Source organism: Mustela nivalis, assembly GCF_964662115.1.
Source record: "Mustela nivalis genome assembly, chromosome: 11".
Taxonomy (NCBI): domain Eukaryota; kingdom Metazoa; phylum Chordata; class Mammalia; order Carnivora; family Mustelidae; genus Mustela; species Mustela nivalis.
Window position 1 is genome coordinate 103048686 of NC_139030.1, and position 13758 is coordinate 103062443.

Here is a 13758-nt window from a genome sequence, read left to right on the forward strand (position 1 = left end):
GCTCCTAGCCGGATATTATAGTGCCTTGAGGGGTTTTGTTTTAACCCTGAGGCTTCTAGAGACAATTTGACCAGTCAAGTAAGATGAGATAACCAGTGAGGCTAATGAAGAAATTTCAGTTCAGAAAGGCAGGATTGATATGCTAAAATATGCATTTAACAGGAAAAGAACTGTGGATTAACTAGAAATTTTGAGCAGAAGAAGGAATTTCTTTAAAAAAAAAAAAAAAGAAAGAAAAGAAAAGAAAGAAAATTGGATTATTATGGTAAGACCCCAAACTAGAAGGCAAGAAGATGTTAAAACAGCCCCCAGCCTAAACCACTGGAGATTTTGGAGGTGGGCCAGCACAGTGTCCTGAGCCTGTGGTCTGGAGCCCAAAACACTTGAGTTCAGATCCCGGTTCCTTCACTTGGTGCTGCATGTCCCTCCAGCAAGTGAAGGATCCTCTTTTCTTTTCAGTTTCTTCCTCAGTAAAATAAAAATAATAAAGTCCAACTTACCGGGGTCCTCAAAGAATTAAATGAAATAACAAAAGTAAAATACTCTCTGGAGTGACCCAGCCAATGAAAAGTACCGCATACATTGTAGTTATTATTACTTTGTGGTAATTAGAAAATAGTCAGAGGCAGGGAGAGAGGAGAATGCAAAAGTCAGTGAGCACCGTTAGGAATGAAAGCCTTCACCGAAACCTGGGGACATGCAGGCCAGCCTCAAGACGATACAGAGCATATCCTCCAGTGTCCAGACTGCGTGCTGTGTCTTTCTCGAAATCTTTGTGCTGCTTATTCAGTAGGGGAATAGCTCAGGGCATCCGTAGAGGGAAAGTAACGATTGGTTTGGGATTCTAGGGTAAGTGGAGACAGAAAAATACGCAGTTTAGTTCCAGTCAGCCAGGTGTGCTCAGGAACCAAAACTCAGGGGTGACTTTTCTTGCAGTCCTGCGGTCAGGGGTTCTGAGAGGGCTTCCCAGCCCCCTCCCGTTACACACCAGAGTAAATGCTCCTGATGGTCTTCTGGATCATGGAGACGCAAATGTTTTAGGTTGATCTTAACCCCAAGAAGTACAGACACCTTCTGTGTTGTCCTTCATTTGTCTCCGAAGCTGATGGGAAATCATTCAATTAAAACGAGCACGGCAGAATACATAAAACCACAATATGAGTTTAAGGAAATGAAAACGGCACATCAAAGGCATTCTGAAGCCTAGTTTTATGAAATGAAATTTTGTTTCATTTCCACTGATTTCCTAGGTGAAATTAGGTGACTGTCTGGGTAGCATAATGATGATAATGACGGGCAGCCATACATACTCGAATGACATATGTAAAGCTTTAATAAAGAATGAGAGAGACTCAGGGGAGTGCATTAAATTGAGTAATAATTTATTATTTAGAGACCTCTACCCATTTACTCATTTTTTCTGGAAGAATTGGCTCTTTCTCCAAGGTGTGCCATTTCTAGAAAGGGAAACGTAACTGCGTGTGTGTTCTGCATGTGCGTGTTTTGCAGTTAGGTCATCTCTCCCAGTTTGGGGCCCAGAGTAGCCTTCCCTACCTGGGCAGTGTCTGGGACACCGTGAGGAAAGGAGCAGGGTCGACAGGACTCTGCCTGTGCTATAGGAATGCGCTGCAATTATTTCCAATCACAATTAACCTGATTAGAATAATGGACAGGAAGTGTCCCTTTGTAGCTAACGCAGTTTGGCATCAGCTGACTGAAATCCTTTGATAATTTCTGCACAGATGGCTGGGCTGAATGCAGCACTTTTTAAATTATTATTTTCCTGGTCTCTTGGTAGGCCAAAACCTCGACACCGACAACAGACCTCCCCATTAAGGTGGACGGCGCCAACGTCAACATCACAGCCGCCATTTATGACGAGATCCAACAGGAGATGAAAAGGGCCAAGGTGTCTCAAGCCCTGTTTGCCAAAGTGGCCGCAAATAAAAGTCAGGTGAGTGGTTTTTTAAACGAGCGAAAGCCAGGGTTGGAATTAGACCGTTCTCCTCCTCCCACCAATAAAAATACATCTGTTCCTATAATAATAATAACAATAATAATCCCTAGGGAACCTGTCATGTTCTGCCTTTTGCTCTACGGTTTCTTTTATTCCCACTGGAGTTCAAAATAGAGACTAAGTTAAAACCCAGATTTTTTTTTTCTTTTAAAGTTTTTTTTTTTTTTAAATATTAAAATTTAAAAATTTAAAAATTTAAAAATTTAAAATTTAAAAATATTCACATATTTGGTGAATATTCATAAGGTGTGTTTCTGTGTGTGTGTGTGTGTGTTTTTAAAAAAAAAAAAAAAACAGCATCAGCCTTGACTGCTTCCTCTCATAATTCTAAGCATGGCTATATATCCCTTCTCTCTCTCTCTCTCTCTCGATAAATGAGCGAGACTTAGCGTGTACCGAATAACATCTTCCTGAGATCCAGTTGGAATCTTGTCTCATCCCCTGTCGTATTCCCACCAGGGCAACTGCTGACTTTGTTATAATAACCTCTTTTCTCCAGCCCCAGAGACACCTTGCCATGTCAGGTGTTTCTTTTATGTGTAGAATACAGTTGTTTTTTCCAGGGGAAAACACATCTGGCGGGGGGGAGGGTCCCAGAATGAGTGCTAAAATTTATAACAGGAAAACACAGAAGCTTATCCAGTACGGTTTCTTAGTGCTGGGATCGTGGGGAATGGAACACTCCAGGGAAAAGGGTAAGCAGATGCTTAGGTTTTTTATTTCTGAAAACAGCAACAGTTGATGGGATCCACTATCCGTCTCAGTTTGTTTAAAGGGATAACTATGACCCTATCCTAAAAGGGGTTAGGGTGAGGAGCTTGGTTATTTATCCTGAGGATGAATAATTATCCAGTGCAGGGTGGAGGAAACAAAAGTTAGCTGAAGCATAATTTTGAGAGTCCTTTGATTCTGAGCTTGATTTCCTCTGTGGCCTTGCATGACAAATGTTTTCATCCCACATATGTAAATGGTGAAATGGTCCAGCATCTCCTTAACAGATCTTCTGTTGTGTGCTGAAAAGAAAGGGAGTTACTGAATATTGTATTTCTATTAAGCAGGAAGGTTTTCAATGCAAATTAAATTATCATTTTAAAAATGATAGCTAAATATTGTATTTACACACATTATATTATTTCAGGATTAGCCTTTTTTTTACCTATAGTTTTGCAGTAACCTTACTTAAGTCATTTTTCAGATGTTGATAAAGAAGAAGGCGTAGAGTATCAAGGCATTTTGGAGAGATTTGAAATACTCTTTTTCCCTTTTTAATTTCAATGTAGCAATTTTTCCAGGTCATTCTTACGCCTCCCTCATCAGTGAAATCACTGAAATCCAGTTTGCTAAGATACGATGTCCAACCATAGTATGAAATACATGAAAAGAAAACACCATAGAGCCTTCTTAAACTGTTAAATGCATAAAATCCCATGTACCACATGGCAGAATATAATGAGAGCTGGAGCTGTTAAGCGAATAAAGCTGTTAAATGCATACTGCCACTTGGCAAAACTACTGTGCATTTAATGGTTTTCCACTGTGTAATAAAGGACATATGTGGTAAATGTGCAGTGAGTATAAAAGCTACACAATTGATTTTGCAAACCTGCCCCTTCGTCGTGACTTGACGTAAATATCGAAGTTTTGCTCAGTCCTTCTTTCATAAGCAGCGTGGAAGAAAAACGGAAGCCCATCGTCTCGAGCGTCGTTCAAACTGCCTGTGGTCTTTCTGTTGACTTGGCACCATGGCGTCTGGAAATGGTGATGCCTCCAGCCTCCCAGAATAATTCAGGTGGTGATTGAAAGCTGTATCTGCCTGTTGCCGTGAGCTTGGCTCGCCAAATTTGTGATCCCTCCTGAAGAATTCAGGAGCCCTGCTTTTGTGGAACCCGGAGGAAAATGTAGTTCTGGGAATTAATACAAGGAAGGGTGAGAGGGAGCCTCAGTGGGGAAAAGGTACTTTAAGCTTTTACCTTTTGTCCTCAGGACAGCGACCTCATTCTCATTTGTGAATGGGGAACCTTACTGTAAGATAGATAGCTAATGAGATTGGCAAATCAGATGTTAATATTTTTAAAAAATGGTTCCCCCCCAACAAAGTGAACTTACCTGATAGCTTCAAAGGCAACTTAACATAAGATATTTACTCCCTTTTGTACATACCAGCATTTATTTCATAAAGAACGTATTTCATGAAATTAATTGTACAGTTTGGTACCTTGCACACATATTTGGTGTATATTCATAAGGTGTGTTTCTGTGTGTGTGTGTGTTTCCGTGTGTGACTAATAGTGGAACTTTGGCCAAAGTACTTAGCTTCTCCAAGCTGTGGTGGGAAGTGGCCACACCGTCTTTATTGGGTTGTGAGCATGGGGAGTACAAAGATACTCTCTTCCTCTCCTGCATTTTCTTTCTTCCCTCTCTCTGTTTCTTTGGAGGAATCAGAAGTTCTTGGGAGTGAAGCAAAAGACTAGCGGGGGCTCTCTCTCCTCTTGGCGGTGAAATTAGAAGAACCTTGAATTAGGAACTCTTGTGACCTGGAGTAGGTTTAGAACCTTGAATGCCCAGTTCAAACATGCACAGCAACCCCTTCCCTTCCATTTTACCTTTCTTTTAAAATAAAAACAAATCCTCCATTAAAACTTATCCACCCTTTGGTGTGAATTGCTGTCATCAACTATTAAGAATAACACCGGGAACTGTGTGTTAGGCAAGCTTCGAATGAGTTAGAAGGAAAAAGGAAAGGAAGAATTTGGAGCGATGCAGGTCGCGAGCCAAGATGATCCCTGAGGGCTGTCGTGTCTAGGGACACAGTGGCACGAGGGCTCCAGAAAAGGGGTTGCGAAGGTGACAACCTAGTGTAGTTTTGTCTGTGGTCCCATCGGTGACAATATATTTATTACTCGAGTGTGTGTGTGTTGCCTCAGTGTGTGGGTCACATCTAGATGCCTTTGTAGGCCACTTTGTCCAGCTCAGCTCCAGCTCCTTTGTTCTGTGTTGCGGTCCATCATCCTGTTCCTCCGAACGTGTCTGTCTGCCCTTGCCTTTCTCTCCCATGAAGAGAAGGAGCCAAAGAAGGGGAAGGGGAAGAAAACAGGAACAGGAAAAGGTATGCTATGTGCATAGAGGTTTTTTTCACCTTTAACTTTTCCTTCATTTCAATTTAGGATGAGCGTGTGTTATGTGTGAATTCGGAGGATTATCTTTTTTTTCCCCTTTCTTCAAAATGGTCACATTGTTGATGGTCTTCATGAGAGAGAATACACTGTAATCAGTGATTATTTTTTGTGAAATATAAGACTTTCATAGGAGGGATCCTTAGTAGGAGGCATAATTTAAAATCCTACAGGACATTTTCTGACCACTTCGGTAGGACCCTTACCTATAACGGGCCAGTAGGGAGCGAGGGCCCCGGAGCACGGCCTGCGTGGCTGCAGGAGCTCCTGTCATCTCCCTGTTCCTCTGACGCTCTACGGGGTGGCTCGCCCCCTTCCTTCCCAGCTGCAGCTTATCACGCACGAGCTGGGAAGTGGCAGTCCAGAGAGGGGAAGCTCCGTGGCCCGCCGCAGCCCTCCACGCTGGCCGTGTGCTCTGTGCCAGCATCTCCAACCACATTCCTTTCCCTTGACACCTCCTGCTTCTCTCCCCAGAAACAAATTCACTGTTTCCCTCTTATACTGACCTCTTCTCCTTTTTATAGTCTGTAGGACGTCAGCCCATAGAATATTGGTGATGATCTAAAGTCGGTGTCCTGGTTTTGTTTTGTTTTGTTTTGTTTGCAGGGAGAGTAAATCTTTATTATTCGTGTACTCAGAGACACCACTCTGCAGAGGTAACTGCCTTTCCCTACTGTGTTTGGGTGAGGATGGATGAGGTAGAAGGACTAGGAGGGGCTTGTTTCAATTTCTGTCCTCCTTTGTCCCCATTTAAAAAAAAAAAAAAAAAAGACCTACAAACTAAAGCTTTAAAGGGGCACTGGGTTTGCTTCCCTTTTTTTTGGTGATGGTGAGGAGGGGTTGCTTTCTGCATGAAGACAGCAGGGGAAGGCTACCGCACTGCAAGGAGAGATGCGTGACCTGGCTGTGAGATCTCTCAGATGCTGGTGATGACAAGGCCAGCGGCCGACGGAGTCATCTGGACACGAACAGGGACCCAGGGAGCTCTCTGATGAGGTGACCAGCATGTCCTTCTCCCCACCAAGATTTAAAGACCTTGCATTTCCCCTCCCTGCCACACACACTTTCCTAGTCCCACGAGCTGCAGGAGCTAGCCCTGGAATCGGGGATAGGAGAGTCCTTCTTCCTCCCACACGGAGGTAGAGAGGGAGCCATCATCATGATCGCCCTGCAGCTGGGGAAGATGAGCCTCTGGCCTTCAGGACACAATTCTGAAAGCCATTCCCCATAGAAGCTGTGTTCACCGTCGTGACTGGGGTTCAGTATGTTCTGTGGTTCATGTACATTAGGATTAAGTAGATTCTGTGTACCGACCTTTATTCCTTCCTTATCACTTAGTTTCTATCAAAAAAAAAAAAAAGTGTTCCATATTTCTACTGACTTGATAGATTGTGTTCCTAAGTAGAAGGCTACTTTGCTTTAGATGCAGATTACAAACTTAGATTTTAGGAATTTTTTTCCCTATCATAAAATCTCTCCTTATAATGGTCTCATTTGCTTAACAGGCTGAATGATTTCAAATACGCAGCTCTTCATGGCAGGTCCTTTGAAAATAAAGCCAAAACAAAGGAAAGACACAAGTTTACATAAAGAAAAACCATGGGTGTAGTATCTGGTTTGTTTCTTTTATTGCTTTATTGCTCTTTGCTTTTGGAGTTTTTAATGACATTCAGTGTGTGTGTTAACATGTTTCCTGCATTTGGTCAAGGGTTACCAGAGTCATCTTTGCTTTTGCGTTTCTTAAAAATGTGCCAAGCACAATTTGGTTGTACATATTTCTTTTTTAAAGAAATAACCTCTATTTTATGATTAACTAAGTAATAGCATCCCCATTTTTAAAAATTTAGAAAATGAAGAAAAGTATAAAGGTGAAAACATGAATCACCTGTAATTCGACATTGCACAGTTACTATTCACGTTGTAGAATCCTACTAATGCGTAGTGTGTGCGTGGATATGGACATGCATGTTTATGTCCTAATCGAGATCATACTATACAACACATTGTTATGTGACAAGTTAAAACTGTAATTCTTTTTTTTTTTTTTAAGGCCAACTTCTCATTTAGGAGAGTAGAGTTATGAAGTATAAAATATTACCTTTTATCTCCTTACTAGTTTCTCAGCCTTTAGAAAATACCGCACAAAGATCAGAGTTTTGCCACTTCGCTCAGAAAGATGTTTGACATTTCTCTGATTATGTGCCCTTTATGGAAATGGCTTTATTGGAGCTGGGATAGCGCAGGCTGTTGGAAGAAGATGTTTGGCTGCCCCATCTCTCTGGTATAAAGAGTGACAGGAAGTAATAGCCCCACGATACCCTGTGTAAAATGAGTCAGTGGTCTCAGTCTCACTCGTGATGATCTCGCTTTTGCTATGTCCTATTCAGCACATAAGGCAGGTTAAAATGAGGCGGTCTGCAGCCTAGTGGAGGCGCTGTCCCTTCCCTGCTGGGCAGGTTCCTTAGTAATCTAATCACACTGACAGCCCATCAAGGAGCAGTTTCTACTTTTGTCCTTTGGGGTATGTTTACTCCAATGTCAGGGCTATCCACCAAATGCAAATGAAAAAAATTAATGTATTTGCACTACAGTTACCATTTGAAAAAAAGTTATCATGCCAAGTATTGAAGAAATTAGATTTCTCAACATCCCCAAATGCTAAAACAGTAGGCGGTCAACACAATGATGTTTAAGCATCAAATGGAGCCCTTCACCCTCTTGGCTTTTTTTTCCCCCTCAGGAAAATCTGAAAAGATTACATTCTGTTGAGAGTATGAGCAGAAATTGCCTCAAGATCTCCATATTTATATCAACCTTAGAGTGAGAATTTGGTTCTTTTTACTATCCCTACAATTAATTATGTTAATGTTTCATGCCCTAAGATGACTATTAAGGAAACCCTTAATTAGATATCAGTAAAGATTAATCACGGAGTCCATATGCAGTTCTGAAACCATCAGATACCTCTACCAGTCGCTCATGGTTTTGTACAGCTGTTCAGCACATCAAACCACTGCAGAAATCCTTGAGTTACGTTACTTGGCCAGTTGATGACACGGCACCTTTGGAAACTTGCATGTGAAGCAAATCAGGTTGACATATTAAAACTGTTTTCCCAAACTCTCCCAGGCCTCTTACAAAGAGCACAAGGGGTTAAACATGTTCTTACAACTGGAGAATGTTGGTGCCTATGAAGAGTTCCTACCACTTTGCTGTAGAAGCTTTGAATCATGTTCCTTTCACAGGGACAAGACCAGGGGGAGGCAAGCTGGTATGGATTTTAAGGAGGCACACGCTTTCAGAGCCACATTCCTTAAGTTTTGCCCATTAATTGTTTGCTTGCCTCACTATGGTCTCAGCTCTGATCTTTCAAAAAAAAAAAAATTCTCACTCAAAGTTTTCTGCCATGTCTGGTTTTTTTTTTCCCTCATGCACTTACAAGTTCTTGAGGCAGTTTGCAAAATATATAGTATGACGTCACAGGTATGCAGAATTTGGACCTGAAGTCAGAAACTGGAAATATTTGGTTGTTTTCTGCTTGGTGGTCCAGCCTAACACGTTCTGCCATTAATACCTTTCTAGTATTTAAGTGGAGAAGTACAAGATTTGAGACTCATTCATCTTTTTGGCAAATATGAATGGCTTTTTCAGGTGCATGTTCCCATGTGTGCATGTATGTGACTGTGTACATATTTGTATAAAATCTACCAACTTTCTACATTATTATATAGCTGTGTTTATCCCATAGATCTTTGGTAAGGAGGACAACAAGATTTTATGAAATCTCCTCTTGTCTTGAGACTTCCATAACAGAAGTTAAGGAGTTGCTCTGAAATAAAATTTTCATTACTCTCAATTACAGATTCAATCTTTACAAACACATCCATAGAAATGTGAGCGACATGCCCAGAGACAGCTGAAAATTGGTCCCCATGAAAATAGTTTAGAACTTGGTGTATAGTTGGAAAAACACAAAAAGAAGCAGATCATTTTTACTTATCACATTCAAGGTATAAAATAATTAACCTTGAACTGTAACCAAATGCTCGGTACAAACCTTTTTCGGGGTTAGATGACCTCCTCATCAGGGAGTCCCTGAAGCCCTTGGCAAGTCTCCCTTGCAGTTTGCCTTTTATCCATTTCAGTGTTCTTGATTAGGTTATCTTGAATCATTAGGGGGTTTATTTCTTTTAATAGACACTTATTGGATTCATGAAAAGAGAATTTGGTGACTAGGAAACAAGAGCTGAATATTATCTGGCTCATTTCACACTTCAGAAGAGTCTCAACCAGTGGAAGAGAAATCCTTTCACAGTTACCAAAGTTTGTTTGGGGACTTTATGTGCTTCCATTTAGAAAGCGACTGTCTGTGGTTAATAATGTGAGTTTTCTTCTGAGACGCTCAGAAAACATTTCCTTTTGGTTACATATGCTGACATTTTCTGTATTGAGGACGTGGGTGAGTAAATGGCCTTTTCCATTTCTGTGCAAGAAGCTTTGAGTCAGTCTCCTGAAGAACTGTTCATTTGCTGACTTATTCATTCATTGGAGTTCCTAGAGGGGCAGAGAGGGTGGAGGGTACTTACTACATGTAGACTGAGTTCCCTTAGCAGCTCTGTGGTAGGCACTTGGAACAGCACAGTACTACAACATAACAACATAATGACTGTGACAGGCCTTGCCTCCAAGGCAAGTACAAAATTACCTAACAGGAACAGTTACGTATTCTGTCTCTTTGTAGATCAGACTAAGCCGTAAACTTGTGCTTGTTGCTAAGCAAATTCTGGTTTGGATTTATTCTGAAATATTAGAAAAACTAGGAAATTTGTCACCAACATAAAACTTAATTTTTTTTTTAAGGGAAAAAACATGGGACCTGGGAGAAGTTGGAGTCATTACTGGTGTCCTGGGGTAGGAATACAAGTAACTTAGTACACAGTGACATTTCAGTACCACGGACAGGAGCCTTTGTCTTCCCGTTTGCTTCCCCTCCCCCATCACGTACGGGTGAGGTTTGGAGTTTATGGGATTCAAAGTCATTTCTGTTGGGGTCCAAACTCAAACACTGGTTGTATTATTGTTTTGTGAAAGACCTTCCTGGTAATTTGGACATTCTCAGCCTTTAGCATGTAGTTTGGAGAATGTCATTTAGTTATTGTCTACTTGAAAATTTTAAGCCTATAACATTTTTAATAACTGAAATAATAAGATACTACCCTAACTGATTCACTTTTAATCCAGGAAAGCTGTAAAAATATTTGTCATATGAATAACAGAACAACAAACACACACAGAAAAGAAAAGAGTTAAAATGATGAGAACAGATTTTTTTTTAAATGATTGATATAGCTTGGCGTTTACAATATATGTCATTTTTTTTAAAGATTTTATTTATTTATTTGACAGAGAGAAATCACAAGTAGATGGAGAGGCAGGCAGAGAGAGATAGAGAGAGAGGGAAGCAGGCTCCCTGCTGAGCAGAGAGCCCGATGCGGGACTCGATCCCAGGACCCTGAGATCATGACCTGAGCCGAAGGCAGCGGCTTAACCCACTGAGCCACCCAGGCACCCAATATATGTCATTTTTTTGTTAGAATGGAAACTCCTATTGGGTGAAGCATATCAAGTGTGTGCTTTCCCATTACCAGGCCATTGTGGGTCCTGATTATGCTGTAAAAGGAAAAAAAAGATCTAGGCTAGGATAAGTGGTATTCTTGACTTTAACATATTCTTTTCCCTAAGGACTTCTTGGTCGGAAGGGAAAACAGAACAAAGAAAAAACGAAAGAAATTTAATCCTCTATCATATCATTTTGAAGCCTTCTATAGCTCCTATAGCCCATAGGATTAAGATGAAATTTCTTTGCATATTATTCTTTAAAATCTGACCCCATTTCTGTTTCTAGACTGTGTTAGCCCCACAAAGTTGCTTCACATTCCTGGGATGTGATAATTTTCTAAATCTCCGCATTTGCTGATAATGCTTTCTCTGCTTGGAATGTGCTACTGATCACTTCCCTTCCCCACCTAGTGATTTCCCCACCTAGTGAACCCAGCTTTACTGTCAAGATCCACTTTATATGTCATTCTCTATGATGATATTTTTCCTGAGCTTCATAGTCAGAATATATTCCTTGCTGATGATCTCAACTTTGTTAAGAAAAATAGTCAAGACAAATGATACATGTAACATACCAGCACATTGCATAGCACGTAGTAGATAGGTGCTCAATACAAGATTACGGACTGAATTAATATTCTGAGAGATCCGTCACTGTTTGCATTTATCTGTTATATATAAAATGCATGAATATATAATGTAAATTGGGTCACCCCATTTTCTTTATCATATTTATGCATTAGAGATAGGAAAACAAACCTCAGAACATTGACAGGTTCCTCCTGAGAAGCAGGACTCCTCTCCAACTGTAACATTCCAGTAGGCTAATTTCTATGCACTCAGATAATTTCAGTTCAATCCAATGAACATTTATGAAGAATCTTTTTAGTATATATGCTGTACAGGCGGGCACTATTAAGCATCTTTGACGTGTAAGGAGCCACGCTGCTGTGAAAATGCTAAAATGAGTGGGAAACCAACCCTTTCCCCCCACCCCCATCAAGAAGCTGACGGGGGTGCACATATCCCACCTGTAATAATCATCAAGTTGTAGAAGAGTATGAGCGAAATGCTCTGGAGTCCTACAGGAGTGAGCACACAGTTCTTACACATCAGCTGAGCGTTGGAATACAGCCTCTCACGAGGGATGGAAGGTCGAGTGTGAGACCTTCCAGCGAAGGGAGTAACATGAGCAGTATCAGTTGTGCTCAAACCCTTGTACTTCACTTGGCTTCCATTCTCCTAAACTAAGAAAGTTAAACTGACCATAAGAATATTTGACCTGCCTTTGGTTAAAACTAAAGAGAAATCATCTCATACATGGGGATGGAAATACCAGCCATAGTCAGAGTCTGTGAGTAATTCACCACGGCTGGAGCACAAAGTCAATAGAAGAACTGATGGGAGACACAGGAGCAACTTGTGGTTCTTATTGTTGCCTTTTTTAACGCTTTCCACTTGGGAATGAGGGGTACCTCTCATTTTTTAGATTTTTAGGTAAATCTTTAAAAGATTTTTATTAAAGATTTACCCAAAAATCTATTAAGGATTTTTGGGTAAATCTGTAATAAACTATCAATTTACTCAAAGATCAACTATGGGATTATCATTGAGCTTTTAAAAACAAATAATGGCACATGGCTTCAAGTCATATAGAGTCCCAATACATTTGCACCTGATTTGTTTTGTAAATTTAGATTGACGTGCAACTTTTCAGGAACACATGGATTGTGTCAGTGTTGCCTCACCTATATCGTTGGAAAGGGTGGTCAGAGTTGTTTTTTTGACAACATATTTGTTTAGAAGGCTGATTAGATGGCTAAAATAAGATGTTTATAGATATTATTTACTTACACTGAATGCTTGGGAACTGTTTAACCACTGATTGCAAAGGTGTAGCCTTTAAACTTACATTCCTTCTCTGGGTTCAGATTTTGAAGTTTTAACCCTAAATATTTTAACCCTAATTTTTTTGTTTTAGCCCTAAATTCCTTGACGTCATGACACTTAAACACCACGTATGTTTTTCTATGTAAGTTTAGGTGTTTTTGTATTTTTTAGCATTTTTCATTTTTAACAAATTTCAGACTCACGGAAGTATTGCAAAATAGTACAGTTTCCATATATGCCTCACCTAACTTCCTCTAAGGTTAGCACCTTACATCACGATAGTGCAGTTATCAAAACCAGGAGATTAATGTTGTTTTAATACTCTTAATCTACACTAAAAAGTTCATTCCAATTTCAGTAGTTTTTCCACTAATGAGCATTTTCTGTGCCATCATCCCATCCAGAGACCACCCTGCATTTAATTATTATTTTTCTTAGCTGGTTCTTCCTTTTCCCTTTCTTCTTCTTCTCCTCCTTCTTCTTTTTCTTCTTCTTTTTTTTTAATGACAGTGCCACTTTTGAAGAATACTGATACATTATTTTGCTAAACATCTCTCAGTTTGGGTTTGTCCTGATTCAGCTGAGGTTAGGCACTTTTGGCAAGACTCCTGCAGATGCTGGGCTGTGTTCTTTGTGGTGCCTCATACCACAGGCTTCATGATGTGCATATGTTATCACTGGTGATGCTGCCCTTAATCCCTTGGCCAGGGTGGTTTCTTCTTTGTACTTTAACCCTGATGGCTAATTATTATCTGCTATTTCTGACAAATAACAAGGTAACAGATCATGGAATGTGGAGCTGGAAAGGAAACTTAGAGGCCATCTTTTGTAAACCCCTCCTTTTACAGTTAAATTCCAGAAGCTGTAAGAGGGTAACCACTCGCCTAAACGTAACCCAGTCACTTAATGTCAGAGCAGGAACTTGGGTTTCAGGGCTCCAATCTGAATTCTCTGGGCTTCCCGGATGTAACTCACTTAGCCTCAGTTTTACCGTACTAGAAAGACTGGACTGACTATACGAATGTTCCGCTAACCTTTGGTCGCAACTTAGAGCCAGCC

At 40.5% G+C, this 13758-nt stretch overlaps 1 protein-coding gene across 4 annotated transcripts in view; it reads left to right on the plus strand.

Moving 5' to 3' along the window:
- The window catches only part of SATB2 (SATB homeobox 2), a 466941-nt gene that overhangs the window by 413979 nt on the left and 39204 nt on the right, over positions 1–13758 (plus strand). For all 4 annotated transcript variants that reach the window (XM_082688948.1, XM_082688949.1, XM_082688947.1 and 1 more), the window contains one exon: positions 1799–1954. In XM_082688948.1, coding sequence (XP_082545074.1) covers positions 1799–1954 — 156 coding nt within the window. The remainder of the gene's footprint in view (positions 1–1798; positions 1955–13758) is intronic.